This window comes from Melanotaenia boesemani, chromosome 6 (assembly GCF_017639745.1).
Source record: "Melanotaenia boesemani isolate fMelBoe1 chromosome 6, fMelBoe1.pri, whole genome shotgun sequence".
Taxonomy (NCBI): domain Eukaryota; kingdom Metazoa; phylum Chordata; class Actinopteri; order Atheriniformes; family Melanotaeniidae; genus Melanotaenia; species Melanotaenia boesemani.
Window position 1 is genome coordinate 27788492 of NC_055687.1, and position 27965 is coordinate 27816456.

General features: G+C 36.3%; 1 protein-coding gene across 2 annotated transcripts in view; it reads right to left on the minus strand.

Annotated features, from left to right (window-relative positions):
- Positions 1-27965, minus strand: part of ulk4 (unc-51 like kinase 4) — a 98044-nt gene that overhangs the window by 16376 nt on the left and 53703 nt on the right. For both annotated transcript variants that reach the window (XM_041988709.1, XM_041988710.1), the window contains exons 23-32: positions 27247-27380; positions 27003-27124; positions 25813-25869; positions 22280-22331; positions 21779-21873; positions 17390-17441; positions 16312-16525; positions 15173-15265; positions 9863-9911; positions 7245-7344 (exon numbers count right to left, since the gene is read on the minus strand). In XM_041988709.1, the coding sequence (XP_041844643.1) occupies positions 7245-7344; positions 9863-9911; positions 15173-15265; positions 16312-16525; positions 17390-17441; positions 21779-21873; positions 22280-22331; positions 25813-25869; positions 27003-27124; positions 27247-27380 (968 nt within the window). The remainder of the gene's footprint in view (positions 1-7244; positions 7345-9862; positions 9912-15172; positions 15266-16311; positions 16526-17389; positions 17442-21778; positions 21874-22279; positions 22332-25812; positions 25870-27002; positions 27125-27246; positions 27381-27965) is intronic.

Here is a 27965-nt window from a genome sequence, read left to right on the forward strand (position 1 = left end):
AACTATTTTGTGCCTATTTTCTACTTCACAATGCCTCTCTATGTTTGTTTAATCAGAAGAATATGAATTGCACTACAAAAAGGTAGCACATTTTTAAAGAGAGTTTAAAGTAGAGTTTTAAGTCTGTATCCAGTCAATCTAGTCACAATTATCTCAGTCAAGTTACAACAACCATGAGTTAGCATTGTTACAAATGGAAATGACACATTTTAGTCATATACTTAGCAGATAAAAACATTTTTTGCCAGTACATTCTCTCAGTTGTAATATGCTAGGCCAAAAAGTAAAAAAGAGTAACAGTATACCAAAGTCTAAGTAAAACACTGTTTTTATTTCTCTTCATATTTCCTTCTCTTTCACTTCACTCTATCCCAGCATGAAGAACTGTCCCAGGTATAATATTGGACTGCTAACCCAGCTAACAAGAGAATATATAGTGCAGACTTGTATTCTACCGCTCATTACATTTAATATGACATAAGATACTCTGCATTTAGAACTATGTTTGGTGAGCTGTGACACTGTTTGGTTTCTGTAGCTCCAGGTGGACATGCTGAAGTTAGCACTCAGATGACATAACTTGCATTTCACTAATTAAATGTGCCACTACACAGTTAATAATCAAAGTTTTACTTAATTTTCATTTCCTTCAGACACCTACACTCTCAGTTAAATAACAAGTGCATTATACATGGCCCTCACTGGGGAAAATACACCCAGTTTTGTTTCCCATTCCAACAGATCTTTATTTAGAATGCAGATGTGTTTATTTTTATAAGTGCAACACTGCAGACACTAGAAAGCTACTGAGCTCGCCCGCTGTCAGTGCGATGTATTGTTATTCCGTCAAGCTGCCTCATAATTAATTAGAGAGGCTGCTCTACTTTGGACTGTTCAATCAAACAAAGACCACCTCTGCTTAATGTAATCTGACAGTACAGTCCCACTTGAACGCAAACTCTATTCAACATAATTACTTTTTGATTAGTTAATAATATAATACTGTTTTAAAGTGCTGGGGAAAGGTGATGACACAGTAGCCATTCTTTCCTGAAATCTTATCTATCTCTATGTAATATACACACAGAGAAAGAGAGGTGTATTTTCTTTACCTATTTCAACAGGTGTCAAAAAGTACCTTGGAATGTAAAGAAATGGTTCTTCAGGTAATTAATGTGGGCCTTTGTTTAATTTTAAAGGACAAACTACTGTACGAAGAGTACACAGCTGTACCTTCACTAACTTCAAATTATGAAAGCAGATGAGCTTCCCCTGAAACACTTATCCGAATCACTCAGGGAGAAATGTCCACTTTCAGGTTATATCAAATTTTTCCATAAGGTTCCTGATGTTTTTTGTAAATCAAAAGAATATCATTAATTTGTCAGCGTTGTGTGTTTATTCATTTAACATATTAGATTGTCCCAACAACACAGGTGATCCATTCAGTTTATTTCAGCACCATGGACAGCAGCATCGCCGGTTTGTTTTTTAACGTAAGCCGTCCAAACAACAGCCACTTTATTTTCTGCTTTTTGTGGTTGTTAAAAGGACTTTCTGTCCCTATATGGGATATTTCAAACATTATCAGTTGCATGCCATAGGAGCAGACTGTTTTTGACAGTAACCCTGTTTTTTACTGCACTGGCGTGCACTAATATATATGTGCATATGCACATGACATGATACACGACCAACAATGAGACTCCCCTCGAAAGCTCCTGTACAATGTAAACCCTGAATAGAAGCATGTTTTCTGGTCTTTAAAAGGTATCATTTATGAAATTATTATTTGATTATAGGTGTAAATAAAAATTCATATTAGGAAAGGCATATCCCTGACTATGCTTGTAAATAGCAACTATTAGAATATATGCCAATTAAGTGGACCAGACAGTGCTGTACGATAACAACAACAACCAAAGAAAAAAAAAAATGGTGCAAGCCAATTCGAGTCCCACAGGGGACGAATATTAACACCCTGCAGTTGGGTCCTTAGGCAAGACCCTTAAAGCTACTGCCTAACCACCTTCAGATGTAAGTTCCTTTAGAGAAAAGCATCTGTTAAATGACTGTAGAAAAGAATAGAATAGAATATTAACGTTTTAATGCCTCTGTTTTACACAGTTTTGTCATTACTAGGTTGACGTGAATCAGGAATGCGTTTCGGGGTGGCTACTTGGGTTCAAGCCCCGGATATTTTCTGCCCCTAAATCTGATTTTTTTTTTTTTTTTTTTTTAAATAAAGTTTAAAAAAAAAAAAAAACAACAGCATGTAGCACTTATGTTACAGTCAAGTTAATCATATTAATTTCAGACAGGTAGAACTGAAGATCTAGTTACCAGAGTCAAGTTGTAACAATCAAAAGTTAGCATTGTAACAAATGGAAATAACACATTTTAGTCAAAAGATAAAAATTTACTGGCAGATAAAAACATTTTCAGCCAGTACATTCTCTCAGTTGTAATATGCTAGGGTCAAAAAGTCAAATTTAGACTGTGTGTCAAGAGTAACAGTATACCAAAGTCTAAGTAAAAGTCTGTAAGTGCCAACTCTGCTTCGACCCCACAGTGGATCGATAGCTCCTGTGCAGGATGAGACACACTCTCCCTTCTTGGTCAATTAGTATTTCATTGCCATCAATTTGCCCAGTAGAGAAAGACAGCTTCATAAAACATTTGATTCAACAGAGCTCCACCGGCTGGGCAGGTTTAAATTCTCACATGAAAAACTAATAGTATCACAGCACAAGTGTCCATATACTGGTTACACAAGCAGAAGCAACAGAAATCCACTTTATTACATTCTCGCCCCAAACACTGTTTTTATTTCTCTTCATATTTCCTTTTCTTTCACTTCACTCTATCCCAGCATGAAGAACTGTCCCAGGTATAATATTGGACTGCTAACCCAGCTAACAAGAGAATATATAGTGCAGACTTGTATTCCACCACTCATTACATTTAATATGACATAAGATACTCTGCATTTAGAACTATGTTTGATGAGCTGTGACACTGTTTGGTTTCTGTAGCTGTAGTTAAACATGCTGAGGAGTCAATAGTACTAAAGACAGAAGATCAAACATTAATTCAAATTCCATCTAGTGCCTGTTCCTTACAGAAAGGTAATAATCTTAGTCCATTTCGCCATTAATGAAGAACAAAATGCTGCTTCACATTAAATCTCAGCAGTACAGAAAGCCCTCCAAAAAATTACTCTTCCATTTAGATCCACATCATCACAAGCAATGCACTACTCATTTTCAGATGGATGCATTGTTTACACTCCCATCAGCCCTCCTAATTTGCCTGCGGGCTGCATAAAAAGCATTCCTCTCAGCTGACTGAGTCCCTAGAGTGATCTGGAAGTCACAGGGTGTGTTTGGGCTTTCCAGCTGCAGTCTCTCATTTTATTTATTTTTTCACATTTATTTTCTTTGAAGAAAAGATTCAACTGGTTGTTTTTATCTTCATATTCTAAACTACTTCACATGATGTTTCTTTATTCGGAATTAATTATTCATAATTAAATAATTTGGAATTAATGTACTTTCCTCCGTGTTTATATGGAAATAGTAATTCCAAATTGAGGTTTACATGAAAAACACATTTAATCGCCTTTCTTCAATTTTGCTTAAGATCTACGGGTTGGGGAGAGTTTTGATTGCACAGAGGGCGGACGTGACGTATTTACGTCTCCTGGAAGAAAACAAACTCCAGTTCCTGCTTCTTTTCTTTTCGGCTACAACATGGAAGAATAAGAACCATTATCACTTTGATTTTGATTTTAGTTTTGAAGCAGCAAGTCGACATTAACATACTACTTCACTAAAAAGAAATTCCAAAAAAAATTTGGATAATCAAAAAGGGAAATTTCATTGGCTAAGATAACGACTTCTATTGAGAAAAGAATGTGAATGTAGAAAGTGTGGTATAATACAAACTGCACGGTGGTGTGTTGGTTATTAGCACTACTGCCTCTAAGCAAGAAGGTTGCTGGTTAGAGGAGATGCAGACATTACATATACAGGCTCTTAATGGGGATACTGGGGATATTTATGCTGTCACACCAGAGAATCCAGTGTCAATTCTAAATGTGTGTTTGTGTCTGAGTAATAATGAGTATTACTCTGACAGATACAGATGTTAACTTAAGAAGAGGCTATGTTTTTAAGTAGAATGAGAGGAAATGCAACAAGAAAATTCTTTCTTTCAGTCAAAACATGTATATTTACTAATGTCTCACATGTGAAAAAGCCACCTTTCCATATTAAGGGCCATATGTATAATTTATGTGTGAAAAACACAGTGCTTTTTCTGCATTCTAGACTATAAGTTAAAAATAGCCATTCTGCAATGATTTGCAACTTATCTATTTATAAACCACAGTAAAATTAGTACTGCTGAGAATCAGCAGAGAGGAAGTGTCAGGGCTTCTACTTTAGGTAAAGAAGGAAAGTTTTCTAGAGATAAATAAATCAAACAAGTAAACTGATTACAAATGATTAATGGGAAATAATAAAAATGTCTAAACATTTCAAAAGAGCAATTTTCTTCTTAAATGTTTGCAGCATTCTTGGTCTTCATCAAAGAAGAGGTGATGCATACGAGGGCAAACTCATTTGTGTGTTGTACTTGCTTTAGAAGCATTTTTTAATGATCATATCATCCTTAAAAACACACAGACTCGACTAATTGTTCACAAGTTCAAGATTTCTGTTATCACAAAAATGTATAAATCAACATTTGACTTTGCACAGCAGTCAAAACGGGGTTAATGATTTCCACTATGAAAACCAGTCAATTCAGACACCTGGAGGGACTTGCTAGTATGAAAACATTAATATGGAAGGCAGATCCTGATAATATCAATATGCTTGGGTGGCTCTTAAAAATGCTTGGATACATATGGACACAATGTGAAAGAGCCACATTATTTGGGAAATAACAAGAAACTAATCTCAAATGGCACCTTATTGATTCAAATTCCACAGAAAATAGAAAGCACCTGCACAGAAGCAATTACTTTAAAAAATTCTATCCAGAAGGTCAAAAGAAATAACAAGAATTAGTGATGGTTTAAACCCAGACAGGAACTTTAAAAGACCCTCAAGGACTCGAGTGCCGAAGGACTTTTTCTAATTAATTAAAGGAAAGCCTTACTTTAATTATCTTACACCTTGTGTGCACCTCAGCTCAAGACTAAAACTCAAGGATAGCTCAGGGTGGGAGTACTTCTAAAATGTTGGGCTGAATTTCTGATGTGCTACATGCTCTTGATGTGTCCATTTCCTTATTAAATCACTCAGCCTGCTTTTCGATGTGCCTACAAAATGGGTTTCATATTCTCTCTCAGTGGAGAAGCCCAAGGCTTCATATCCTTATATAATCAGATTACAGACTAGACTTTCTCCATTAGTCTGCTACATGCCCTCAAATTAAAATAAGCAATACATGATCGTACCAAATCAAACGAACTTTGTTTAGGAATCATCTCTTACTTTGGCATCATCTGCTGCTGCTGCTTCTCTCTCTTTTTCTGTCACTCATTTTACCTCCAATTTACTCCTCGATAATCTCATCCATCCCTTTTGTCTTAAACCCAAATGTACCCCATTTTCTCTCTGTGCATCTCATTCTTTCTTCCTTCACCTTTCTGCTACTCCTTTAACCTTCTCTTTACCTTTTTTTGATTCCCTCATCTTCCCTCTCTCCTCTCATCCTTTTTTACAATCTTCTTTTTCTTTCTGTCATTCCCTTCTTCTGCCCTATCTCTGTCTTCATTCCCCAGGGGGCATTATCTCAGTCAGAGTCAAATCTGCCCAATTATAAACCTCATCTCCTCTCTCTCTTACACACACACACACTTGGTTCCACTGCATCCACACATGCACACACACTCACACATGGTCTGTCTTAAACATATACAGAAGAGTATGCACAAAATATTCAAGCCCACAAAACCCACCTCCCTATTTTGCTGCTCTTCACTGACTATTTCACTGCCTCACAACACACACACATATATAGACTCACATGCCACCCTTCCCCTCCTCTCTGTCACACCTTAAAAAGCCAATTATACACGCTTCCTCCGTTTTCCTCTACTCTCCTCTTCTCCCTCTCCTCTTCCCTCCCATCACTACACTGATCTGGAGTGAACCACTACAAAAACAAGGGAGAGAGGAGAAGAAGATGCCAAAATAGAGGATAGGGACAGGGGTAAAACTGTGAAAAGAGAAGTAGGAGAGGAGATGATGGGACAAAATGCATTGAGTAGACAGGAAAAGTGGAGGATAGCAAAAGGTGAACAGGAGAGATATGAGGAGAATAACAAAATAGAGGAAAGAGAGAAGAGGAGGGAAAACGAGAAGAGGTGGCATTAATTGCCAGGCCGGTATTAGTGCTGGGTTGACAGTTTCTTGTTGAGAGGAGAGCTGATTGGATGATAATGATGCTGACTAGTGAACTGCTGCATTGCTGACCCAATGGAAAAACAGGCAGAAGAGGGAATGATGGTAGATATAAGTTTCAGGAGGAAAAAGCGGAAAGCAAGAGGGACGAAGTGAAACAGACCTTCAGAAATTTAAGAAAACAAGTATTGTGTTGTTTTGTGTAACACTACGTTTTCATATACATTTAAAAGACCTACAGAGATAGCAGCATTTGCACACTTACATTTGTGAACATTTTTATTGCTTTAATTCTCTTATATTAGATTTCGACTAAATCCATACATGCCTACACTTCACGTCTAACAAATCCTTCCTTCCATATCTGTAATTAAAATCCTAATCCATGAGTTAGGTCCATTTTAGCACACTGTAATTCAAAAAATGGCTCTAAAATATACCAAATACAAAATGACTAAAAGCTTAAATTTGACTGAACTTTTATGCAGAATCAAGACAGGTTAACAGTGAATAATTATATCAAGCTGAGTTCTGAAAAATGATTAATTTCCAGTTATTCATTATTTTACAGTTGGGTGGTGTTAAAAATAGATGCAGACAAGAAACGTAACAACTAATGTGAGCTGATTGGATCCATAAATTCAGCAGAGTGCAGGAACAGAGTAGGGCCAAAGACAGATACGTGGTTAGGACTTAGAAAAGCCTCTTTACCAAGACTACTAGTGTTTGAAATGGCAGGAAGCATGGAATAATCATTCGGAGCAAAAACAAGTAGATTTTTTTTCTTTTGTCGATCTGTAATGCATGAAGATTATAGACATACTGTACCTTGTTGATGTAGTGGTTCTTGATCCAAGACTGTGTCTCCATTTAGATTACACAACAATACGACTGCATTTTGGACCACTCCACTGGTCACACTGTTAGACTTGAAAAAGAAACAAAGCCAGGTTACAGGCTATCTACAGCATTCCTCTTCCCACCTACTTAACCAGAAATGAAGATTTTTTTTGTTTTACCTTAGCTAATATATATTATTTGACATCAAACAAGACATTAAAATGTGAGCTAATAATTTTGTTTGATAATGAAAACAGATAAGAGATGAAGTTGTGAACTTCACCGTACTGTGAGAACAGATGGTTAATGATTCTAAGGAATTTTCACACAAATAAACAACATCTTCATGGATGACAGACAACCTGGCATTACACTTGGTTTGAAAACAACGTCTAACAATATAATAAGAAAACTGATAACCTGGAAAGTCTATTTCCAAAAACGATTCTGCTAAAATTGTCTCGTTTGCTTTTACATGTTTCTGCTTTTTAAGATTATAGCCCTCAGCTCAGACCTGCTCCATTCTAGGACACTCAACAAAGAGATATTAAGAGAGCTAGTGTATCAGAGTCAGGGTCTAACTATGATACTGACACCCACACAGCAGTATTTCCAACAGACTGCCAGCAGCAAGACACCCCACATGGCACATGAGATCAATTATCACTAGTGTGTCATGGGCCACGCAACATGGGTTCCTGCCAAGCAGCAGAACATACTACCCTGCTTTATCCACAGCATGGATTCTTTGTCATCATTTTGTCACTGAAATTCCCTAGTTTGTAAAGTTTGGCAAGTCTCAAGTTTATTGGATTCAGGTTCATGGCATGACTTCTTGTCACTGCTAAATATTAAGGAAGGTACTTTTTGACAGTTGTACAAACTGAGCTGTCAATGCTATCAGCTAAAAATAGTTATATTCAAACTTTTTGTTTTCACTGAAGGCGATGCTTGTACTTTGCAGGTTTTTGGAACATTGCTATTGATAGAAGCATAACAATAGAAAGAAAGTGCTAGACGTGTACTGATGTGTTCTATTGAGAAGAATTAGATATTGTACAAACTGTAAAAACTGATAAAGGTTTGCAATTTTAAGCAAAAGATTATGTGAACAAGTTCTACAAGAGGAATTAAGAGGTGGTAGAGATGCAATCTATGACAATGATTAACAAAACAGATTTTCATAAAGTCTTCTTCTACTTACTCCCATTTCCTGCACCTCCCCTTTCTCCTTTTCTATTTTTCTGCACTTAACAGAACTTTTAGTCCTCCTTCCTCGAGTAATTCATTTCTCCTTCATCCTTCTGCCCCATTTCACATTTTGATCCTCTGTGAGATACGCCAGTTCTGCCTCCAGGGTCTGCACACATCAGTGTGATCTGTGTACGAGCTGATAAGGCTGGTTGGTGCTCATCATGTATACTTGCCTGAGGCTAAAGACAACGACATGAATTCATGCCTTGGACAAACAGCCTTTTTGTACCAACAAATGACAAGGCTAATCTGTTTTGATCGTTATGGTCTAAAATGCCATAAAATGACATCGATGTATATAACAAAAAGCTGACAATGAACAAATAAGAAACCTAAATGTAACTTGCAGCCCAACTCACTAAGCAGCATACTGTATCAGTAAATCTACTATCATAACATGCAAAGATATGGTAAACGATAGGGTAAGCTCAAGTATTTCACTGCAAGCTATCCACTCTGAGCAGTCTGCTGCCTTCTCAGGCATAGCAATCAAACAGTTAACAGCCCTGTTCAAGCCAGAATCCTGAGGTCCTTTAATGTCTGGAACAGAACTACTTCATCATCCAGACAAATACAATTAGGTGAGTTTCTCCATGACAAGTGTGATCACCAGTGACAGGTATACTCAGTCTAGATCAGAGGATTTCAGGCAGCATAAATCAATCCAAAGGTGAGCAACACAGACAGGACTAATGGATCCAGACATGAGTGGTTCAGACAGGAGTAAACAATCAAGAGCAGTGTTAATCAGGCTGCTGGAGAACAGTGTTTAAAAATTCAGCATCAGCTAGTTGGGGCTGTGCTGTCAGCCATGCAGAACACTGATTATTAAGTATGTGTGTGATTGTGTGTATGTGTGAACAAAAGTAGTTTCCTGCAGCACAAGCGTTTTAGCTTGTTGAAAACAGATTGTATTATGTTGATGGGTGTGTTAGATTGTGTGCTAGCAAAAAGGGTCAGGTGAAATAAATTGTTTACTGGGAACCTTGTTATGCCTCACTGATAACAGGAAAGTGCTGTGTTTGTGTATAAGGTCTTGTGTTCAATCTTAATAATGCAGTCCATATTCTCACTCTCTTCACCCTTCCTCCTCTCAGTCACTGACCTGCCAGTAAATTACACCAGCCCCCTAATAGGTCAACACCACTCACACCAATTTACACAAATACGTCTATAAAGGGTTAGCTGGGGTTAGTGAGGGAAGAGAGTAGGGCACACAATACAAAACAGAGATTACATAAAACAGAGCTGAAACACCACAAAATGTTGCAAATTCTAACTGTATTTAATCAATGGCTAGTACAACTGCTTAATATTTGACTGCCATTATTTAAGTGAGTTTGCTTTCTTACCATAATGAGCTGAAAAACTAGTGGTAGGATCCTGCTGTGTTTGATCAACCTGAGAAGGATGGAAAAAAAAAATCCTTTTGAGGCAGCTGTGGACACACCTTTTATACATACATGTAGCACATTCATGGAGACTTGTAGTCACACTTAACTGCTTTACCATCATAGAGGGTGGACTAGTTTTACAGTAAAAATGAAAAAAGAAAAAAAAGGTGTTGATAGAGAATGTGATACAAAGACTAGATGAAAGGAGATTACATTTGGCTGGGGGGGAGTGGAGATTGTAGGAGTGGGGATCTGAGCAGACGGGACAAAGGTGAAGAAAGGGGGAGTTGGGAGTTAAACAGGAGTAATATGTTTAAATCAACACTGAAAAACTAGATGAAAAAAAACAAGATGGAAAAAAAAAGATATTGGCATTGACATTCAGTCTCCTTCCTGATTGAGGTTCTTTGATTAAGAAATAGTATGTCGTCGTAGTATGTAAAAAGCATGTACACACATCTTAAGTATTTGGGTCTGTGTGCACAAAGAAAGCATGAATAAATTCAGGCTGCAAATGGAGAAAAAATACCTCAAAGCCTACTTATTTAAATACTCAATTTTTGTTTTAACCATGATTTATAGCTCACATTGGAGCCATCAGACAGCCTTTGGAAACTTCTACTTAAATAAGCAAATTAAGTCAGATGCATCTGATAAACAAACAAAACAAAATGGTCAAATGTTGTTTACACATTAATTGTCTTGTTTTTATTCTGTCCTATTCCATTATTTTATGTTGTTCCACCTGATCAATTTTACGGCATACCTGTGACCTAATTCTTTAAGGGGATTAACACAAATTTCAGAAAGCATTGTTGACACCGTTCCACTAAACTCTGAGCAGTCTATACAAAAGAAAAGAAAAACCTATCATTTCTGGATCAAACTGTTGTCCAGCCATGTACCCAGCAAGTTTTTTCAACTTCTCATGGAATCCCTTGTTGTTATAGTTAGATTCAGACAGTTTTTTCATACTCTGGTTAGTATGTTGACTACAGAGACACACTGACTGAAAACAGGCTAAACTGAGGGAACGCATTCTAAATTATTACACCTAAGCCTCCTTCAAGTTTAGCAAAAAAAATCCATTTCAATTCCTCATTCAGACAACGCTCAGTACAAAGTCTTAAACTCTAAAAAATGATGACACATTTGAACAACGGTTCTTTACTTGACAACGTACTACATATTTATCTGTTTACTCATAGTTAGGCCTTTTAAAAAACAGCTGATCATTATGTGTGATTATGTTAGTAGCATCTGATGGATGTGATTCCTTTACGGAGGTGACAGGCTGAAGGATGAGATGACAGGCCAGCAAGCAATAAAAAACCATCAGCCACACATCAATAGGCAAAGTGCATGACAACCGACATTAAACAAACACAAACAAAACAGATGACTTTAATAGAGCGCACACTGGTTAGACAACACACACTAAATCATGCATAAATCAAACAGTATTGCTATTTTTATTGTGGGTGTGAAGAAGTGGATGAGTGAACACTGTCGCTATATTTCACATCATTTTAACAGTAAAAAGATATTTGCTTGATTTAATTTAACCATGTTAGCTACATTGTTCAAGGATTCAAGGATTCAAGGAACTTTATTGTCATACCAGCTCACATTTACATGTTTATGGTACGAAATTAGAACTGAGGTCCCGGTTTGAGCCATAAGAAGGAGGGCAATAAGTGAAATAAAATAAGACATGAAAAAAAAATAGAAATATAGGCTAAATATAAATAGAATATAAGCTAAATACAATAGAATATAAACAGCAAAATTTTTAAATAAAAATAACAGTAAACACGGTTTGTTCGGTGCTTCGCAGACGCCACCTATCCTGGGTTTGTTTGTGTAATGCTTTCTATTTTATTACAGCTGAAATACATAAATATCTCTTTAAATCAAAACTCAGACCAGTATTAATACATTTAGTTCTATTTATTGGGTAAAAACTGCATTTAAAGTTAAAGTTGATTTTGTTTCTCGCCATGCTCGCTATGTGATCCAGTGATAAAAAGAGGAAACCCCAGATCACTTCATTTAAGTCATTAATGATGTCACTGGAAGGGATCATGTTGGGGTAGATTTAGTTGAACTGAGCTAAGAAAATCATTAGTTTTTTTTTTTTTTTAGATGAGTATGGTGCAAAGACTGAAGAAATAGTCACTGTTTTAGGGTTTATTCAAGAAGGTAATGGAAATTAGTAGGCTCACACTATTGTGAGTCCCTGTAAATAACAGACTTACCTGTCAAGTGGTTTAATTCTAAATGAAGCCATTTTGTGAATTATTTAAGCTCTGGCCTGTTGGTCATGTGAATTTAGCAGGGCGAATGTAAGATCACTTTTGGTTTGTTTAATTTAGTTATATAATTAGTTATTTGATGACATTTTCAGGATATCTCAGATATTAAATAAGGGACAAGTGTTTAGATTTTGGGGGTGATCCTTGACTCTGCCATGGGTGTTTTAAAGTTTTCTTTCCTATGGACAGAAAGGGATCATTTTGCTATTACAGATTCTAACAAAAAAATAATGCCCACAATCACTGACACACACACAAAAAAAGAAAAGTAATCACAATGCTTGGTCTGCGCTCTCTGAGAGATTCTAGTTTGTAAAGCATTAGTTGCAACATGTACTTTGTAAAATAAACACTTGCTACATTGGTAGACCTCTGCATCCTGGCATTGTTTTAGCTACCCAGGCACGATAACTGTCACAGTTGGGAATACGGAACAGTTTAAGAACCTAAACAGTATCATGGTTTACATATTTATTTTTTTTATAATTCTCTCACACAAAGATCACAGCCCAAAAAGTATGATTTCATGATCACATATGAGTTTGTCAAAGACATGATAAAGATTCTTATATAATCACAATACCTAACCAGTTAAACTAGGACAAAATAATATGCATGGGTTACAAGGTTAGGGCGCATCAACACACAGCTGGTGTATAAGGATGTTAAACATTCATGGAAAAACACACATGTAACCACACAGTAAGAGGTTCTTTGGCTAAAGGTCATAGAAAATGTAGTTGTTTGAAGGTGTGTCTGGACTGTGATAATGCAGAGAGAGACAGCAGGCTGCCTTCCCAACGTTAATGTCCCCAATTTACCATCTAATTACCGCTCGGCTGGCTTCATAGCCACACTTATCTAACCAAGACCCAGGCAATTTAATTTCTGATTGTATAACCGCAGTGATGGAGGGAAAGTTGTGGAAAGAGGGCACAGAAAAAGAGAGAAATGAAGACTAATGTTAATAAATTAGCGATGGTGAGAGAAAGGGAGAGGGGGAAATGGAGAAAAAATGTGAAATGTTGTTAATAATGTCAGAGAAAAAAAGTAAGTAAGAAAAACATGTAGAGAGAAGAGTGCTGACACCAATTTGAAAAGTTCACGTCACTCCACTTGTGTCAAGGAAAGCGGGGGATAAAGAGAGGTGGAGGAAGAGAAGGATGAAGACGAGAGGGGGGTAATTTTACAGATAAGAGAAGTAGGGGCGTATTTAGCGATGTAGATGAACTTTAAACCCCAAAAGCGGGAGAGGAAGGGATGGATGGAAATGGAGTGTGGCCTATTTAGAGATTTAAGTTATTATTGCTGCTATAGATAAAATAAGTGGACAGAAGCAGAGAAAGAAATGAGAGAAGGACACACACAAGGTTAATTATAGCTGTTATAAATTAATACTTATGATATTTAAAGTTGAAAGGTTAAATAACTAAGTAAGGATGAGCTCCAATACTTGTTCACATTCACTGCCATGTTCATGACATTTTTTAACTAATAATGGCAGGATTTTTAGTTAAGTAAGGACTAGTTTGTCTTAGGCGCTGCCAACTAAGTTTGAACATCATGTCAGTATGACAGCTGAATTTACATGCATGTTTTTTGACTAAAGACTCTCACTCCAGTAATTTAAGCATACAAAGATTAACATGTGTAATCACAAGGGACTTTATCCAGTTTTCTCCATCTTGTAGCTCAGCTCCATCACTTTAGTTTTAAAAGGCAATTCTACTCATGGTGACATTAACACAGGTGGTTAGTGTGCAGTCAGGTTAAAGTCCCAAATGTGCATTAAAAAGGTTTATATTTAGTTTATATTTGCAAACTGTAGCATGCAAATAAATAATTATTTGTAATATGGGATAATTGTGTTTGACAATGATTTCATCAGGTGCTTAAGAGTGAACATTTATTCTTCTCTATCATATCCTTTTGTGAAAAATTCACCAAAAATGTAATTAGTCCAATAGTTATCCTGCATCCTGCATAAAGTTTTACTCATGGGGACACTAAACCAACGGTTAGTTTGCAGTCAGGTTAAAGTGCCAAATGTGCATAAAAAACAACAACAAAAGAAGAACATCCACTCCCACAGGTGAGTTGTCCCCCGTTTAGACAATGAATCAGCAGCTGTTGTGTGAAACAACGACACATCATTATCCCTTGTTATTTTGGAGTCAGATGACTACCCTTTTAAGAGTTGTTTAGAAATTCCTGAATAGCGAATTGCTTCTACATTATGCAGTTATAATTCTGTCTTAGTGTTGTATATTTTAACAGCATGCATTGCATTTTAAGCAAAATTCTTTAGGAGTAGCTGGTCTGCAGAGATACTTCAAAAAAAAAAAAAAAAAAAAAAAAATCAAGTTTGCACACATCTCGGCTTGTGTAGCACATTATGCTTGTCACTAAACTGAATACCAATGCAGAAAAACACTGGCTTTAAGAGGGGTGAAAAGGGTCCTTCTGAATGCAGATTACCAGCAGAGGTGCAGCTGGGATGCTGTTGTTACTATTAGCACTAAATGTGCATCAGCTGCACCAACAAATGATCATTTGTTCATATTTGTAAACTGTAGAGTGCAAATAAATCATTGCCTGTAAAGTGGGGTGAATGTGTTTGTGAATGATTTAGTCAGGTAGATGCTGGAGAGAGCACATTTATCCGTGTATGCATTTGTGAGCATGGCGGGGAATAATTCACAGAGCTGAATTGGGAATCACTGGCCTTGGAATTAAAACATTACACATCATGGTTAAAATGTGCCTGTGTGTGTGTTTGTATCCTCACCTGCAAAGCATTTCAATAAGACTGAGAATGTAATATTAAAAAAAGGATTTTCTCTGAACAAATGTAAAATTGCATAAAATTTATGTGCCCACATGATGTCTCAAGAGTTTTTTTTTTAAATTTTGTTAGTGGCTGTGAAATTAAATGTGTGTACTTGTGCAGTACCTGCAGATGTGAGTGCTGTGTTCAGTCATCGACACCAGCAATTTGAGAGCGTAGAGTGGGACTGGCTCAGTTGCACGAAGAAGAGACTCATACCTAGACATAAACATGTCTCAGTACAACATTTGGCTTTCTTAGTGTTGATATTTAATACACTATTCTGATCATAAGTAACAACATGAACTAAAATAAGAAGAGCAGAATTTTAAAATGTTTGTGTTTCTGAGGTGGGGTGAGATAAGAAACTGTGGTGTAAGTGGAAGAAACATTAAGTAGGGAAGGAAAATGTATATTATAATGATTACAATGTTATATTAAAAAAATTAAAACAAAACAACATAAAACAGTTTAAATTAAAACAGCAAGTTATTCTGTTTATAGGTCTTAATGTAAACTTAGCTTGATTTGATAGAAACTGCTTTTGACAATCCACACTGGAAAATAAAATTAATCTCCCTGTAATTTATTACAAGTTGTTAAAGAAACAGCTGCAAACTTTTGCAGAGGCTGTCTATTTTCTATTTCATCTCTAGTCTTTAGGCTAAAGGACACCTTAGTACATCACCTGTTTGTGTTGCTGACCAAATTATTTTATTAAGAAAAGTACTAGCTTTATTATAGCACAAGTTATATAGTTCAGCACATGTCTGTGCATGAGAGCTTTGCCAGTGGAGCTCCGTCTGAGAAAACAACAAACCAGCAGCTTTATTTGTCGCAGATCATATTGTCATTGCAACTTTTAACAGTGTTATCACATGTTTTCCTGATATTGTGCAGCCCTAGCTGCTTTAGTTTGAATATTGCTTCAATGTGAAGCTCAGATGACATTTACCTCAAAATGCACCTGCATGAGCTAATGAAAAGCCAGACTAGCATAACATAAGTCTGCTGTATGATGTATCTCTATCTTGGCTGTCTAAGGAAATCAAAACAAATGTTCTGATATTACAGACAGAATGATGAAAAGCACCACAGGCACAAAACAATGAATATGGACCAAAAAATAATTCACACTAAATGTATTAGAGTTTCTGCTGCCTTTCTGGTTATCTTTGTCACTCAAAAAGCTGATTCTACAAAAACATTAAATAGAGGAGAAATCGAGACACACCTTCAGACCTAGTCTTGAAAAACAGACCAACCTTGAAAGCAGACAGTTAGTGAAGAACGATACAACTTGACTTAAGGATTTTCCATCCTCTCTTTCTTTTGCCCCTTCTTTCTGTCTCCTTTCCTTAGTCCTTTCTTCATTTTCCTCAGCATTGTCACTGCCATCATCATCATCATCATCATCATGGACCAGCAGGACCGGACTTAGTTCGGACAGCATCTTTAAAACAAACACTGACCACTCCACTGTAATGCACAGAGACACAGAGAGTATTGTATTGCAGAATAGCCACACTTAAAAGTACAGCATTATGTGCTTTTGCATTAGGAAGGAAACTTTGGACATTCACTTGTTTGCTAAGATGCTGTATGTGGTTTACATTTAATGGCTTATTGGCTCTGATGGCATAATAGTATGCATAAAATTTCATTTATGAAAAGGCATTTGAGTAAATACGGTGCATATAATTGTTTTAAACTCATGATTTGAATCATGATAGAGAGAGAAAGGAGAGGCCTGGGGGCTGGTGCCGGTGGAAGAGTAAGGCAGACACTGGTTCACATAGCACACAGTTGACACAGCACCACTCATACTAATTTAACTGGTTAACAGCACCACACCAACCTGATTGTTTTTCTAATAGATACATCTCTTCTGGTAGTGTAATAAATTCATGTGGTAATTTACATCTACTATTATATATTTGCTGTGCTGTTAGGATTTGTATTAGATTATACTTGTACTGTAGAGGCAGAGAAGAGGCAGGGGGTCAGGGTGGCAGAGGAGGTGAAAACAGAGGAGGAAGACGGCAAGGCAGAGGAAGGGGTGGAATAAACAGACAGACAGAAGAAGATGGGGAAAGAGTCTTAGACTTGCAAGAAGAGAGAAGGGTTCGGACCGAGGTTTGTATTTTTTTATGGTTGGTTCTCATAACTTCTACAGGCTGAGGTTATATATATATAGGTTATATAGGCTGAGGTTATATATATATATATATATATATGGCATTCGATTTTTCACTCCAAAAAACTAACTCAGTCATTAACACTTTCTCCCACATCTTTCATCTCATTCTCTAATCAGTCTTTTATCAGCTCAACAGCTCTTACCATTTTTGCTGAAAGCAAGTGTTGTCAGAGGAGGCAGGACAGCATCCACAACCTTTAATGTATTGATAGAAAAAGAAAATAGAAATATTTTATGCATTTTATGCAACACAATCCAAAAAAGCTAACTAAAATGAAGAAAAACAACATAACGGTGCAGACAAAGTTATTATCATTTGTAATAAAGGTTCAGCTAGAGATGGCACAAAACACCAACAACAATAGAAAACTGGCGTGTTTAAAATGTATGTACAAAACTACTGGCAGAGAGCCTCATGTCTCCATCTGCATTGTCAAAAAAAGCCAGAAAAATTTTATTTATTTTTTCTCCTGTGAGGAAAAGCAGTGTTTCACTAAATGCAGTGAAATAGTTTTCCTTTACCTTAAAATGGTTAATAAACAAGTCCAAAAACGAGGTATATTTTAGATTGAATCAAAAAGGAGACCCTGCACTGTATAAATTCTGCAGGCATCAACCAAATGATTATAGTAATAACCATAGTATCAAATTACTATGGAAATGTACTGTTGAATTTTTTTCTTCTTTCTTTTTTGGATCAAACACATACAAAATGTATTTCTGCAACTGTCAAAGTCCTTATTTAGGCATGAAGCTGTATTGCATGAATTTGCATGATTACCAATATTACCATAGAAACAACACTAATGCTGAGTAAGTGTGTGATGAGTGTGTGTGTGTGAGGTCATTACATTGAAGCAAGACAAGAAAAACTACAAAGGATGTTGTCCACCACTTAATGGTCTGTGTATTAATAGCTCAGCCATCAAAAGACTGGATGGAGCATAAGTGTTTGTGTGTGTGTACATGTTTGTGCATGTGTGTGCTGCTTGTTTTGACTCTTTTCCATTCCTACCTCTGTCGATTGTCCAGTGTTGAAAAACTAAAAATGATCCATCCTACAGCACATTTGTTTATCTTTAGTAAGATGCAGTATTGTATATGCAACTAATGTTTTAACGTTTTTCATTAAACACTTTTAATGAAAAACAATTAGATTCTCAGTCATCCAGGTCATGGTAATCCTGAGATTTAATTCCATTTCATTAGGACTTGGTATGTTGTCAGCCTTTTCCAGTTTCCTAAGAACTCAATACCTGCTTTTTATGTATGAATAAAAACATACTCATATCTAATCCTAAAAGTTAGAATGTACTTTAATATACAACAATTGATGTCATTAGACCACACCCCTTCTCATTACAGAGATGCACATCACCTGATATGCTTATTTGGTAGTAGGCTTTCAAGCCTGTACAGGTTGGAGTGGGACAACATGCATAAAGAGGATGATGTGGTCAAAATACTAATTTGCCTAATAATTCTGCACACAGTGTAATACAACCCGATTTGATATATATATATATATATATATATATATATATATATATTCTTAAAAAACCACGTGAAAAGAAACACCCCATGGTTGTGGAAAAGATGATATTCTGTTCAAAAAGGGTCACATCACTGGCATGCATCAAGCAGATACATATTTAAGGAGATGCAGAAACTAGTAAAATTGTGTTAAAAACTGGGAGGATAGTGAGGAACCACCGTTTTCGGGGAATAAATGTGGTCAGAAAAAAATTCCTGAATGATGGTGATCAGCGATCACTTAAACATTTGGTGAAATCTAATCTAAGAACAACAACAGTAGAACTCAGGGCATTGTTAATTAGTGAAAGTAAGATCATTTACACATGCACAATGTGAAGGGAACTCAAGGGTTTGGGACTGAACAGCTGAATAGCCATAAGGGAACCACAAATCAGTGAGGCTAATCATAGAAAAAGGCTTCAATTTGCTAGGGAGCATAAAGATTATACTCTGGAGCAATGCAAGATCATGTGGTCTGACGAGCCCAGAGTTACCTTGTTTCAGAGGCAGATGAAGTGACACAGCCATCATGCCTAGTGCCTACTGTACATGCCTGTGGGGGCAGTGCTATGATCTGGGGTTGCTGCAGTTGTTCTAGTCTAGGTCAGCTAATAATTAGGTCATCTAAGTACCTGAATATACTGAATGAACAGGTTATTCCATCAATGGATTTTTTTTCCTCCCTGATGGCACGGGCACATTCTGAGATGACAATACCAAGATTCATCAGGCTCAAATTGTGAGAGATTGGTTCAGGGAACATGAGACATCATTTTCACACATGGATTGGCCACAACAAAGTCCAGACCTGAACCCCATTGAGAATCTTTGGGATGTGCTGGAAAGGGCTTTGGGCAATGGTTGGACTCTCTCATCATCCATTGAAGATCTTGGAGAAAAACATAAATATCTTGCGACATCTTGTGAAAAAATCTTGTGACATTGCTGAAGCTTATCGAAACAATGCCACATATATTCTAATATATATGTGACCTTTTAAATCTAGGAAAAAAACAAACAAAAAAACAACTTTAAAGTTAAACTTGTTGCAAACTTTATTCATGACTAATATGGTAACTTGGAGACAGAGATGCAAACTAAGTCAAACATGAGTGTGTGTCCTTGTCTAGCCAATAAAAAAACAAAACAAAAAGCTAATCTGAGCTGGCTGGAGGTAATTAAAGTGTCTCCCAGTGTTATTGACTACCAGTAGCTGCATGTCTCCTGTTTGCCCCTTTCTTTTAGTTCTCATGTGTCCTATTTTTTTCTGCCTTGATCCTGTCTGCTTCCTGCTGCTCTCCACTTCCATATGTCAATAGTCATTAAACGCAATCTTACAATTCCATCACGTGCACATCGATGCATACACACTTAAACAAAAACACCCACATGTTTGATCAAGTTCTGGTGGTTCAATACTTGATTAGTGTCTTGCTTAATAGCTCACAAGTTGACCCTCTGTCCTCTGATCTCTGGTTCAGTGGAGTGGAAGACACATTGAATACAAAACCAGGGGCCATTATATGAAATTGACAAAAAAGATGGATTAAATTACATGATTAAATTCAGTTATATAGCAAATACTAATCCAAAGTGACTTGGAAGTGAGACACAACATTCAAGCATTTACTTAGTGAAAAACATTGGCAGAAACATTAAGAACAAATCTGCTGTAATCAGAAGGCCGAGTGAAAGATGAACATAAACTGAACATAAACTATTGAATCAAAAACTGAGTTAGGCGGTAGGATTTCAGATTGCAAGTTTGCAAGAAGTTTTTGTAGGTAGAGAGGAATATTTCGTCTCTGATAGCATTTAATAACTCTCTCCATCATCTCAGAAGCACAAATAAAACTAATCTGGACAAAGAAAACCTTAAACGTAACAGTATCAGTTGCTGCATGGATCAGGCATGAAGGAGCATTAACCTAAATGGCTGAGTTTAGACAGCTGAATCCAGACACAAAAGTCACTTTGTAGGCAACATTAGTGACTTCACTTTGTTTCTGCCATATGGAGCTGGTGGAATGTAATGAGTAATGTAATGAGTGGCATGTGGTCTTTTTGGCCGATCAAGCACTAGTTGAGCTGCCACATCTGTCGAGGGATCACTGTGCACACTGACTGACCTGTTACAAGAGAACTGAAGTACTCGAGCCAAAAGATAAACATGGTCTGTGGACTTGGATGGCAGACTGAGACAGTCACAGCCTGATTGCTTTGTGTTGTAAAGTATAAAGCAATGTGGCTGAGTGACAGATGCACCATAATTCATCCTGCAGCATTGATTGGGGAACAAGATGAAGAGGTGACTGTACTCCACGTTCACCTGACCTAAACCAACTTCAGTTTGGGTTGAGTTCAACAGCAAAGAAAAAAAAATGTGCCAACAAATGTTCAACAACAAATGGAAGTACCTTCAAGACTGTTTGAAAAGCACTCCCTGGTGATTACCTATTTAATTTAGTTTAGAAAATATCAATAGTGCATGAAGCCGACATCTCTGTACAAGTAGTGTGACACTTTTTTTATTATTCACTTGATGCCATATGTGTTATTTAATAGTTTAGATATGTTCAATGTTTTTCTACAATTTAGAAAATAGTGATATGTTGATTTCAGTAGCTCTGTGCAAATGTTATAAAAATGACAATTTCAATCCTTGTAGACTGTTTTCTGCTGCAGCAAAGCAGCTTGTAAAATTATTTTTGTAATATAAAAAGTCAAAGCAAAAAATTCTATGTTGAAAATCTGACAGCTGCAAAACAATACTAGAAAATCAGGACAGTGACAGGTTGTTTTCAAAGTCTCACAGAACATAATGCACTAACATTTTTTGAAAATAAAGTGCATGCCCTCTAAAATGTACTGAACTCTGCAGACGAGTCAATCAGACACTAAAACAAAAAACACTCATTCAGTCAAAAGGTGTGTCAGATAGGTGGCACTCAATCAGACAGGAAGTCAGCTGCATACTTGTACATGTTTATACTTACAGTGCAATGATAAGGTGTGATGAGCATATGATGCTGACTTAGGACTTCCACACAGGACAGAGTTGTTCTAATCAGCTCTTCACATATTGCTGCACCTATTGGGGAATAAAGTTTTATCAGCCCTACTGAGCTGAGACTGATGAATGGGTGAATGGTAGATGCCACTCTGTAAAATTTTGGACTCTGGCCATATGCACATCTTCAGGGTTATTCCTGTCTCTTTCCAATTCCCTAACATATTCATATTTTTACTCATGATTCATAGGTGACAGGTGAACAAAAGTGTAGCTTTTACATGTAAACCTTATTAAATATATTGCATTATAGGTCTATTTTTCAACTATGGAGGTGTCATTACTTAATATCTCAATGTGAGCTGACACAAGATTTTATTAAACTAGACACAGCATGACAAGAATGAAAAAGCTGTGCACATCTGATTACTTAAAACATTAACCCATTAACATGAAAACAAAACAAAAAAGAAAAAAAACAACTTACCCACAGCACTGGCCAAATTAGTCTCATTGGATTCTACGGAAGTAATATAGCCCTAAAAAAACAAATAACAGCAACAGCATAAACAGAATAAAAATCATAAAATCGTGATTATTTCTTACACAACAATTGAATCAAAAAAAAATTTAGAATTGTGACAAATGTGACAAACTACGAGACCCAAACCAAAGTTGTGCAATCTTAAAAAGTAGGTAGGACAGGTCTAAGAATGAATGAATGAATGAATGAATATTTTTATTTTCGTGTCAGCCTGTCCAACACAGCCCATCCCTTATGAAATTATTCAGACACATTTGCAAAAAAGACATTTTTTTTTCTGAGCCATCAAGCTGACATACCAACAAAATATATAAAATAGAAATAAACAATAAACAACATATATACAATTTGGGTATAATAAAAATAAATCAATATGAAAAAAAATATCTCAAGTAAATATTTAAAAGTATGATCCATCTTTAGAGCCTCTCCTGTGAGCAAGTAGCCTGTGTTCCTTTATTCCAGGCTATATATAAACATATAAGTGGGTATTGCAAATACATGGTTATCAAATAACCTTTTAGTTATATCACTATCCAAATACAGACTTACATGTTGATATTTTGTCAGCGTGTTTTTCTGAAGTCAACATAAAAGGAACAGTACAACAAAAAGTGGATTTCTTTCTCAACTTCACCGAGCTCACAGTAATGACATAATCTTTGATCTTCTTCAACTCCAGTGTAGCATCCTGTTTTAATATGTAACGACAACATCCCAGAGCGAAACTGTGCCCACAGAGACCTCGGGCTCTTAGATAGATCATACAAAACCTCTCTTTCTCTCATACAGGTTTTTAAACAGACAATATGTACATAGTTTTGGTTTATGATTACTTTCTTTATACTTCGTCTATATACTTCGTCTGGGCAAGTTCCTTAAACATATCCACATCCACTTTCACTCTGTGGCTGTAGAGATGGTCAAGTCTGTGCTCCTGAAGAAGAAAAGACATCTCAGATGTCCATTCTCCTCTTACTGAGACATCCAACATAATGTAGCGTAACGCTACAATATAAAAGTAAGATCTTAAGGTTAGAAATTAATATTACTATTCATTAAGAGATTATTTTATTTTGTTTAAATTTCGTTCTTTCTTCTCTTCTCTTTTTTTCTCGACTCCTCACTAACTTGAAATCTCTAATTTTCTGATAATATTTACTGGCTAAGGCGGGGCTTTACGCGGTTAGTCCAATCACAGCGTAGAATATTGGCACGGTTGAGATTCATTTACATACAAAGACTATAGGTTTTAATCAAGCTGTCTATGCAAGTTTAAACATATTTTCCCATATACCAATCAACCAGAAAATGCATTATAAAACTCATTTTATAAAAACAGATGAATAACTTGTTTGTCAGTGAAACACAACCTAAGATTGTCATAGGACGTTAATTATTCATGAAACATAAACACCCATTAATTTCATTTCACTGATAAAACAAAATATACTTTGAAAATCCGGGACCTGGAAGGAAAGTTCATATTTACACATTATCAGTTTAGTCATGGATATTTACAGATGAAAGTTTCTGTTAGTTATCAGAATGGTTTACTCATACTGACCACAGTTACGCCTTGAAAACGGTCACTAGGAGAAGTTGTTGCTCCATGATAAAAATCCATTTAATTGTAACTTTGTAACAATAATCACAGGAAATCCATTCAAATTTGTGGTTTCTTAATATGTGGAATCATTTCAAACCAGTCATTACCACATAAATCAAACATTTAGTGCAGTTTAAGGATTTAGTTTAAAACAGTCCTGCAAGGGAAATGGTTATTTCGTGACACTTCTTAACAGAGTCCAGCTGTGTCAGGAACGGTGTCTTGAGTCCTACATGGGACGAAAACGTGATTTACATATGCGAATCGTCCCAAGGATGAACATTTGCAAAAGGGGGGAAGATGGCTAAGTGTCGTGAATCACCAGGTTGTTAGCCATCTGCGTGCATGCATAGTTGACACTTAGTTCTGGGTTTAATCAAAGTGGAGTGTTTCTCAAGGTCTCTTCTTTGAAGGTTTGAAGGTAATGAAGTCTGGGTTTTTAGGTCTGAATACGAATCAGGTATCCTCTCAGTGAAAGAGTGGGTGTAAGCTGAGAATTCAGCTTAAATAAACAATTTGGCCATCTGTTGGGTAAAAGGGAGTTTTTCGGGGTCGTAAAACTTGTAGATAGGAGGGGTGAGGGAACAAGAAGAGGAAGGCTCTTTCCATATGATAATATAAGTGGCCTCGACCCTACAGTAGGTCACACATTTTATTCCATAGATTAGATTACCATATTTACCTTCCACCTGACTTTACATGGTACCCGTCACTAAAACAGTAGCTATAGGAACAAATTTATGAACACCTAAGAAATATCTTATTGCTCTATTATGCACTATCCTACTATTATTAAGTGTGTCTAGAGGAGTAGTTGAGAATAGGACAAAGACACCTGGTATAACTGAGTATCTGTAGTATAGCCCATATTTCCTAGAGTCTTAGTTTTCCCAATGAAACCACCCAGAGCTTTACTAGCATAATCTGCCAACACTGAAGTCCTGTGGAAAAAGTGTTCATCAAGGCGAAGACCAAGGTATTTATACTGATTTTTGAATTCAAGTTTGTTATTGTCAAAACAGATTTGAAATTTACTTCTCTACATACCGGGTTTTCTAAACTCCATAATCTCTGTCGTTTTTGGATTAATAGAAAGCCACCATCTCTTGCACCAGTCATCTGCATGTTCACATTTTTTTTCAATTCTCTTTCATTTTTTGCCATCTGAATGATATCATCTGCATAAAGCACAGTACTCAATTTTACTTACCAATGTTACCCCACGTCAAGCTGCTTTATTTCCTTCAGTAATCATTAATAAAAATAGCAAACAGAGTTTGGGATGAAGAATCATCTTGCCTCACTCCTGAGGGTGTAGGGAACCATTCAGTATAATATTCATTTACCTTGACACTGGCTACATGTGCTTTATAAACAGAATAATGGAAAAAAAAACTTTCCATTAATTAATCATAAATAACCTTGTGTCACTGGTCTCACAATTTTATTCGATTACGATTTTCTATTCAATTCAACAATTCAGCATCACAATGTGTTGCATTAGTTTTCTTTATTACAGCACGATGTTACTTTCTTAATTAATGAATACAAGCAGTCAAATAATAATGCACTCTGTTTTATAATTATTTCAGAAATCAATCTAAATGTCTGATATTGACAACTGTTGACAAGTTATTTTCAACTTCATTATCAAACTTTTTTTTCTATTGCCGGAAAATCAAGAAACATTACTATAATGTGACATTGTTATCAGAATTTCTTGCAGTAGAGCAGTGTATTTTGTCCCTTCAGACTTTCCGTAGTCAGTTCAGACAAAATATGGAAGTTAATGGAAGTCCTCTTGGTGAGGGGACAGATGAAAAGTCTAAACAATTTTGAGTGAAAAACTGGATTACAAAACACTTACCAGCATCAATCCAATTTGATCCAGAAGCTCTTTGGTTACGACTCGAGATCTGAAGATCTGAGGGGACAGGGGAGAGTCAAGTAGACTTACAAAGCGAGAATGTGTGATGGGACAACTAAGAGTCGGTAAAACAGAAAGAGCAGTTGTTGCACATAAAAACATCCAAATAAAGTAAAAATAGCTAAATCTCTGCGGTAGAATAGCAGTTTTAATGGAGGGATATATTTATTTGATTTTGAATTGTTTAATTTACTGAATACTTAAAGACAGTAGATATGTTTGTATAATTTAAATAAAACAAATATCCTTGAAATATTTGGACTAAAACTTGTCCTTAATGACACTGATACTGAGCACTGCAAATTTAAATAAGGAATTTGCAAAACACAAGGGGATGCTGTTATCATATAAGGATATATAACTGTCTTCAATCAAGTCTGTAGTCTATTGATTTTAAAGCAGGATTCTCTGCATTCAAATACCGTACTTTCCTGAAAACTGACTTCATGTAAAAAAAAAAAAAGAAAAGGGAAAAAGAAAATCCTTGCTTGTGTGAAAAAAATATTCTGCTCAAGCTCATAACTGCATGTCTGGATCTACTGCTGATTTAATAAAGATTTGGAGCTCCAAGCCTCCCCTAAATCCAAACGTTTACAGTGCATTTGCATCAGCCACTTTTTAATCAAACTGTAGTTGCTCAGAAAGTCTGGTTCGTTTGGGAAGACGTAAATGCACAACCAAACTGATGTACATCAAAAAGCAAACTTTGGTCTGCCTACAAACGTAGGTTTCGGTTTGATTCAAGCAAACCAAATGCAGGAATGGAACAACACAGGACATTGTGGCTACAATGATGGGTTGGAAATAGAAGTTGCCCTGCATTAACCAGCAGATGAGTGAGTTTTCTGGTTCTTTGTTTTTCTTGTCTTCTCCTTCTGTAATTGTGAAATTTTTGTGAGATGACAAAAATTCCACCAGCCTATCAAATGCAAGGTATTAATGTTTATATTAGAGCATAAAACAAGAAATAGCTCTCAAACACAAAAGACTGGATACAATATTTCCTCACATGTTTAACATTATGGATGAATATTGTTAATTTATTAGAAAATCAGAGAAGATAACTCTTGTAGACAATAATGCTGGACCATTAACAAATTAACTAGAAATAATAACTTGGCTCAAGTTACCTGAGATGAGAGAAGCTCCAGCACTACAGACAAAGTTGGCAAAGTCTGTTTTAGCTGTCTACCCTGAACTGTAGATGGATGCCTCCTTCCAATCACACATCTCAGTGCACTTAAGACAGCCTCTATAGAGAACGAGAGACAAGATGAGAAGACAAATAGAAACAGATTTTAAAATTTTTATAAAAATGATAATATGTGAGTGGGGCAGGAAAATCCATGCTTGTGTGTGTTTATCAGTGTTTACCCATTATTGCAGATGCAGTGTTACTCAGGTGTACAACCAGTAAATCCAGACACTGGAACAGGTGTTCTGATTGGCTGGAGTTCTCCCTGAGAGGAGTGGCTTTGCGCAGGTCTCTCTCCAGGTGCATCACAAGTCTAAAGCAGAGACATCCATGCATTGTTTTGTAGAAGAAAATATTTATCTTCACCTCAGCACAAAGCATCACTGAAACTTGTATTGAAATCAAGCAGCTTCTGTCCAATACAAGCATAGATTTCTTCTACTGCCGGTTGCCCAGAAATATTCATTTTAATAACTAAAATTTATATGAAGTAATAATTTTTTTAAAGGTAAGAATGTTGTCCAGGTGACTGACGATCATTTTGAGAACATCTTTATTCCTAAGACTGTGTTCACTGAAAGATAAACAATAGGCACATATTCAGAGCAGTGAGGAAAGGTTACCACCACTGTTAGTTATTACTGACAAACACCTCCTAAGAGTGTATCAACAAAAACACAAGCCTAGCACAAATGAATGCAGAAAAATGTAGGAATCTGTAGTCAGACTGAAGTCACTCCTTAATAAAAGGCACATGGCAGCCTGGAGTTCGCCAAAATGTACCTGAAGGACTCATGAGAAACAAAATTCACTGGTCTATTGAGAGAAAGATAGAACTCTTTCGCATGAATGCCAGATGTCATGTTTCGAGGAGACCAAGTACTGGTAATCACCAGGC